Source organism: Pocillopora damicornis, chromosome 5, assembly GCF_964200805.1.
Source record: "Pocillopora damicornis chromosome 5, jaPocDami1.2, whole genome shotgun sequence".
NCBI lineage: Eukaryota > Metazoa > Cnidaria > Anthozoa > Scleractinia > Pocilloporidae > Pocillopora > Pocillopora damicornis.
Genome location: NC_142674.1, coordinates 2,381,272 through 2,388,887, shown reverse-complemented (window position 1 = coordinate 2,388,887; position 7,616 = coordinate 2,381,272). Strand labels below are relative to the sequence as shown.

The 7,616-nt window shown below is 38.6% G+C and overlaps 1 protein-coding gene across 1 annotated transcript in view; it reads left to right on the top strand.

Annotated features, from left to right (window-relative positions):
* The first annotated feature begins 540 nt into the window (after window positions 1–540).
* LOC113686513 (B-cell receptor-associated protein 31-like) overlaps window positions 541–7,616 on the top strand; it is a 7,194-nt gene continuing 118 nt past the window's right edge. The window contains exons 1-6 of the mRNA XM_089207280.1: window positions 541–742; window positions 885–985; window positions 4,708–4,861; window positions 5,397–5,506; window positions 6,511–6,611; window positions 7,279–7,616. The exon at window positions 7,279–7,616 is cut by the window's right edge and continues 118 nt beyond it. Coding sequence (XP_089063406.1) covers window positions 651–742; window positions 885–985; window positions 4,708–4,861; window positions 5,397–5,506; window positions 6,511–6,611; window positions 7,279–7,332 — 612 coding nt within the window. The 5' untranslated portion in view covers window positions 541–650 and the 3' untranslated portion in view covers window positions 7,333–7,616. The remainder of the gene's footprint in view (window positions 743–884; window positions 986–4,707; window positions 4,862–5,396; window positions 5,507–6,510; window positions 6,612–7,278) is intronic.

The following is a 7,616-nucleotide window of genomic DNA, read 5'->3' as shown; positions in this document are numbered from 1 at the left end:
GTTTCCTAACTCACTTTTGGCTTTGATCACTTCTAAGTTTCATTGCCTTTTACACTTTTGCCAGTTCGGTCAATAAAATAGAGACAGGAGAGAACCAATCACGACTTGATGTCACGCATTTTCCCGCGCTTAGCGCAGGTTGCGCACCTTTGCCAAGTCTTGCTTAGGTGGTTCACTTGAAAAACTGAAGCCGAGTTCGATTGCTAGTGTTTGAGAATATTTGACTTAAAGCCGAGACTTCACCGGTATTAATGTATTCTTTGTGTTTGCATATGGCCACAATCACAAATACGAAAAAGGACTATTCCATCAGTTTCACCCCATAACTATCCAAAGGATAACAGACGGAAAAAAAACTATAAATATATTATGAGTTTTTTGTACACATAACAATCAGGAAAGTTCTGATGTGCCTGTGACAACTTGTCAAAGATGAGACCTAAAATTGGACGTGTTCATCATTGGATCGGAGTTGATCGGAATAGATCGGATACCTACAGATCGGATATCCTACATTGCTAGGCTACCAAGTCTAGAAGGCTCGGCTACCTCAAAAGTCTGACCACACATCACTTACATTCACTAAACATTCATCAATAGAACGCTGAGAGGAGGTTAGAAGAGTTTAAAAGACATATCCGCTACAAAAAATGACCGTCCAATGGGCTCTCGCTGCCTTATTTCTGTACGCCGAGATCATTGTTCTTTTGTTGTTCTGTTTTCCTTATATTTCTACCGAAAGGTAAGCTTTTTGAATAGGTAGAATCTAACAACTTGCAGCCCAGTCGATCGAGCGTGGCATGGAAGATAACATTGGTGCAGAACTTTCACCTTTGAGTTGATCATTACAATGAATGATTAACACTTTTGCATTTTGTATTTAGATGGAATCAAATTTTTAAATCCAGGATCGTGGCTACTTGGTTTAGTTGTGGAAGTTACTACTTCAAAGTCGTTGTGTTGGCGATGGTTCTACTGTTAGCAGGTAATACTTGCATTTAGACGTTCAAATGACTCGTGTTATCTTTATGGTGCATTTACAAAACTAGAAAGCTTTTTAACTATCCATACTACACTCTACCGTCTGTATTGAACAAGCTAAGCCTGTAATAGATAACTATGCTATCAAAAGTTAATTTTACGTAGTTCCATGCCAAAGTCTGCATTTTTCATCACACATTATGTGTTTCCGTCATGCTTCCGGGTTGTGCCCAAAGTGAAAGAGGAATTGTTCATTAGCTTTCCTTGATCGAGAAGAACCAAATAGAGAAAAGCCGAAAAAAAGAAAGTCACTTTTTATTTCTGAGTCACATGTTTTTTGGAAATCTTCTAAGCTAATCTTGCCTTTAACGTATAAGTTTATATCGATGTCGAGTCATTTTAACCATCAAGCAATCCTGTTTGTAAACCATCACCCAACCTATTAGCCATGAGGTTGCGCGTGAGACTGGGTCGGTTTCGCTTCGAGGTATCCGGTCGTTTCGCCTACGGGTCGTTTCGCCTACGGTCTGTTCGCCTACGGTTAGAGTCGATTCGCCTACGTCTTATATGTCAGTTCGCCTACGAGTCAGATGTTGAAGCTTTAAATCGGAATTATTAAAAGTCTTTGTTCCTTGTATTATTCCTTCCATTCTATCCTCGCTAAAACATCTAAGTTCGTTTTTAAAAACTTTATAATGGCGGAACCCGGTCGTCTACGAATGTGTGAAAGATATTTTGCTTAAAATGATTTTAGAAACGTGCGATTGTAAAACTGAGCATTAAGATGTGTATTAAAATGAAATTAACCACCGTTTACGGTCTTTGTGTGGTCGTGTAAAGCGCGAGCAGAGCAGTAAACAAACCACTGTTTACGGTCTTTGTGTAGACTTGTGAAGCGTGAGCGGCGCCTAAACTAAAGAAGGTGAGACTTTTCATTAACATATACGAAATTAGCTTCGGCTTGACTTGACAGTCGGTTCAATTTCTGCGTCGATTTGGCGGGCGACTCGTTGAATCTTTTATCTCTATAAACTAGTTTATGTATGTAATGTGTCCGGGTATTCTGAGTTACTCCGTTTGCGTACTTTCATCTAACAGACAAATAATATAAAAACTTAAAGCGTCCTTTGTGTAGACTTGTGACTTGAGAGGCGCTCATACTAAGGGAGGTGAGAGTTCTCATTAGCATACATAGTACTTACCACAAAATTAGCTTGTTCACACTACACAGCTTGATGTAACTTTTTATTTCGATGTTGCGGCTTGTTAAATCGGTAATCATATTCATATACTTCGGACTAAGTAAGATAAATAAACGTTCGTGTTCACGTTTGGACTTGGTTCAAATAACCAAGGTTTAGATTAAAGTAACAACCTACACAAAAGGTGGGAAAAAAAAACGGAAATTTTCAGGTAAACGCTCCTTATTTACAATTACTTAACTTCGATAGGCTTGACTTTATGAGTCACGCTCTAGGAATTGAATCGACCGACTAGGATCCGAGCGCGATCGCACATAAAGTAGATGAGTCAACTGTTGTAACACATGTTTTAACACGTAGGCGAACTGACATATGAGACGTAGGCGAATCGACTCTAACCGTAGGCGAACAGACCGTAGGCGAAACGACCCGTAGGCGAAACGACCGTAATTCCGCTTCGAAGTGCATTATCGGACTGTTTTGAGAAATGTTGCTCTATGAGAAAATGAAGCTTGCGTGAACATCGATCTCTTCGAAAATGGGTAAATTTAGCTGTTGTGTTCCAGGATGCACCAACAACTGGAGAAACTCACCAAATATGAATTTCACACTTTACCAAGCGATCCCTAAGTAAAAAAAGGCGTACGTACAACTGATACGAAATGTAACCTTGTAGAAAAACGCACTAAGCACAAGGATTCGTGGAGCGCATTTTCCAAGAGGAGTGAGGATGAGTAGAAATTAACTTCCTTCAATATTTCCTAGAAATATCATCCCAAAGAAGCGCTGTATTATACAGAAATCGCGACTGCCGCCGAAAGGTGAAAACAAGTGCTCACAACCTTGACACAAAGACTCGATAGTCGATAGCAACGAATGAGAGAACCCGGATTGATGTAAACACTGCCAATACAATTCAGAGAGACCAAGCTTCCCAAACTGAAGTTTATACTGAAGGCCAAGCTTGTTAAGTGGAAGGGGAGCAACTTCAGAATACCCCGCAACTCATTTACATGTCATTGAATAAGAATAGCGTCTATTGTGTTATGCCTCGATCTTCAAAGCCTCCCGACACATGTAAGTGAGGCGGACCAAAGTTGCGGGGTATTCTGAAGTTTAGCCGTGGAAGGTCTCAACGAATCAAAAGATCTTAAAGATGAAATCGCTTCTATTAAACAAGAGATTGAATCGCTGAGGGAAGCCGTCAATGAAACAAGCACAAAACCATTTTTCTTGTAAATTCCAAGCCCGCATATTCCATCATCAAGAGACTCTCCTTCCTTCAATCCAATCTTCTTGACTTCGACAATCTGGCTGTCATTCTTGACTCCGTCAGGAGACGCACCTTAAAATGGATGTCTCAGATACAAAAAAACCTGACTTGTGTACCTTCTGGCCAGTCTCATTTTCAAATGTTTGGATGATACTTGATTCTGATTCAATACCATCTCACATGGCGTTAGTTTGTACTTGCTTAGTATAAAAAAGCACCCCTGAAACAGCTTTAGTTGGGCTTGATGTTGGCTTTCACAAACATCTCTTGCACTGTCAAGCAGTTATGGGTGGTTTCCATACATCAAACCATGTTCTTGTTTCATTTTGACCTTTTGTTTCTTCAGCAATTACATTTCTTTCCTTGACAGAGTTATATAATCTCTTGCTGGATCTGAGTGCCTTTTCCTTTATGTCTGTCATTGAAAGTGACCGTAGGGGATAGTAGGGTTTACATCCTCAAAAGACACCATACTCAAATTGCATCCCCCAAAACAGCCCCATAGTGCAGTTTGAAACAAAACTGAGCCAGTCTCAGGCACAACCTCAAAATGGCCAATATTTCCAGTTGATTTGGGATTCAGTTGTTCAACCATACTCATCACTATTATCAATAAAGTATCAGAAAAACCATTGTGTTACTCTCTATTTCTAATCCAAATTTTCCCACGAGTTGCTATTTTGAAGAAATTTTTTGTTATGTGATATTGAGACTGAAGTGTAGACATTGATCTGTGTCTCAAGTGGCTACAGGACTCTCTTGCCATTTGAGATGGAGTCCCTTCCAACCAAATAGAACATAGGCTTTGTAATTAAACTGTATTTACTCTAATCATGGCTGGCTGGTATTCTTTAGCATGCCTCTCTTAAAATGTGAAAGCTATAAGATATTCAGGGAATGTTTCCCTTGTTCCCTTAACCCTTAAGAGTGATTGGCATCTAATTTCTCCTTACAGTATCACCCTTGAATCAAATATAAAGGTCATGAGAATGAAGGAAATGATCTCCAGTTTAAGGAGCTCCAGATTGTAAAATGAATTCTCCCAGTTGGTACCACAGGAAATGTAAAGAGAACAGTGTGGAGAATATGAAAACTAATTTTACTAGTTTTTGATTTTATTTATCAAACTTAATGTTAAATGTTATTTCTTAACCTCTGTGTAATGGACAGCTGACAGAAACCATTAACTAAAAAAAACTATCGAAACCATAATAAGTAGTCTTGCATTTTCATGAATTTACTATTTTTTAGATTCAATTTGTCAAATCATCAAGTACAACAAGCTGGTGTCTTCTTCTCCAGGGGACTTGTGCAACAATCCTCAGGCTGAAGTGACAGCTAAGATGAACTTGTTTCATGCACAGCGTAATCTGTACATTTCTGGATTTTCCCTGTTCCTTTTGATGTAAGCTTTATTATTAAGTATTTACCCTAAAACCAATCAAAATGATTGCAACAGAACTTCTCCTTACCATATCACCATATTATCCAGTAAATAAGAATTGAGAGTTGAGGAAAGTATCAGTTACAGTAGGTGGTTATTTTCTTGCAAGAGCACATTGTTCTGTTAACTAATTAGTTACAATGAAAAGTGAAATGGTCAGAATCATTAACTGCCTATTGCATCTTTGGAGTTAAGGGGTTTAATTATTGCTTTTGAGATAAGTAAGTCACAGGCAATAGGCATGTTAGGAAGCATTTAACTTGAGTTTGAGGCCAAAATTCTACCTCGGATCTCTTGGTTGAAAGTCTCTATATAGAGATGAGGAATACTGAACAATAAATGTTAAGAACTGTATAGAAAAATTAAAGAATTTAACATCACTTACCTGAAAATAATCAGTCTGCAAGATGATACTTTTTTATTAAGGAAAAGTAAAGAAATTTTGAAAATAAATTTCTGTGGCAATTATCAATTTTCACTTTGTTATTCTTCACAGAGTGCTAAATCGTTTTGTAAAGCTTCTGTCTGACACAGAGAAGAAAGGTGAAGATAAAGTAAACCATGAGCTCAAAGAAATGAGAGAAGCCTTGGAAGAAAAATCCAAAGGTGCTGCAAAGTACGACACTTTTTAACATGGGGGGGGGGGGGGGGAGGGAGGGAAGGTTAAACTGTCTTTAACCCTTTAGCCCTTTTGCACCTAAGATCTGAATATGTGTTCTCCAAACTGTTTGTCCATCATGTCTTTAAAATTTAGCTCTGAGAATTTATTTGCCTTCAGTTAAAGGCTTTTTTTCTTCATGTCTCATTGTCTTTCTGCACCTTAATGTATTGATACTGTAAGCAGAAATTTGACTGTTTGGTGGTTGCTCCAGGGAGGAGAACATCTCCATACAATTTTTATACATCACCCAGCAGAAAAGGTAATGAGAAAACACAACCAATCAGTCAACAGGTTTTTTCTTAATATAACATAAAATGTTATTGAATAATTTTCAAGGATCTGTGTTCTTAAGCAGCAAAAAGGAAGCCCCCTAAACATCAGGATGTATTTTCTCTATAGTGTTCTCTATGTATTTCCTAAAGTGCTCATAAAGGAATTTGTTTAACAGTCAAGAGCTTCTTTTGTTGGTGATCATTTCCTTAACCCTTTAACTCCCATGAGTGACAAAAACAGAATTTCTCCTAACAATATCAATGCAGTATCAAGCAGATAAGTGATGAGTATAAAGAATAATATCAATTAGGAGATTATAAGTTCATCTAATACCAAATTCTCCAAACTAACATCACAAGAACTGTATGGCAAACAGGAAGTTGAATTAATAAAGCAATCTTGGAAGTTAAAGGGTGTATGCGTGACTCAGGGGTAATATTGTGTGGAGAAATTAGATATCTGTCACCCTTAGAGGCAAAGGTTAGTGGTTTACTGTTATAAAACCATAAAACCAAAATCAAGATAGTAACAACAGCCCAGTAGTAAAGAAATATCGTGAGGAGCCAATCAGAACTCAAAATTAAAATAAACAAACTACCTGAAGATCAGGGAAGGTTTCACATCTGATTTTTTGCACTTTTTTTGACCTTTTCTGGTTTGGTTTTAATCCTGGCAGAGCTTGAGAGGACAAAGAAAGATTTGGCTGCGTTGAAAGAACAGGCCGCAGGACTGACACGGGAATACAGCAAACTTTTGGAGGAACATGCTAAAGCACAGGTGGGAGGGGAGAGTCGGGAGATGGATGTTAATTTAGCATGGGAGTAGGCCCTTGTTACTTGCGCTGCAGGACGAGCCTTTCTCCGCCCGCGGGAAGATTTGGGACGAGTCGGGGAGAGATTTACCTGGGGTCTGAAACTTATAATAAGGGCCTGGAAGGACGCCACTGTTTTTTCATCATCTGTGCTCGCCCACGAATGAAGCATTCTGATTGGTGGAAAATGACCGGTCCTGTCATTTTGACATAAACTAGTGCTTTATATCGATGATCAAACGTAGACCCCACGCCAGCTTGCGACTTGTTCAAGGCCTCATACTTTCCCGCGAACGAAGAAACACTCGTGCAGAAGCACTGATAATGTTGGCCGGCTCATTGGGTCCATGAGGTTCTAGAAAGGGCGCAGAATTAATGTAGAAGGAGATTTCTAAGAGTATTTACGGTAAAGAAACGAGGAACTAAGATTGTAGAGATAATCAACTGGTTTTCTAAAAAAAAATTTTGAGCGTTCTGAAACTTGATCCTCCAACCTCAAAACTCGACTCCCGATTCCCAAATATGTCGAGAATCCAGGTTCCAGGTTCGAGTTTCCGGTCGAGATTGACATTTTACCAGTTACCGTTACCTACCTGAAGTTTGTGTTAATTACTTTTGTTTCTCTTCCATCAGGCCCAGCTGGAGAAAGACGAGAACCAAACAGGAGAAGAAAAGAAAGACAACTGAGGTCATGTCACCAATATCTGGATTATTTGATTATCATAACACATTTACTGGAAGAGCAGATCTAAAGATGGCTTGTCGCATAGTCTGTTTAAAGCTTGTGAGAAAACGTAGAAGCATAGTTAGTAGAGGTCAGTGACAAAACTGACTTGTTTTCTTTTTTCAATTATGATTATTCGTAAATCGTTGATATTTACACTGATTAACATTTGTTTGTTGGGTGAGAATTGATGATATTACAAGTCACTGTTAGATTCAGTTGCAAGTACATCACATTAAATTCAAAA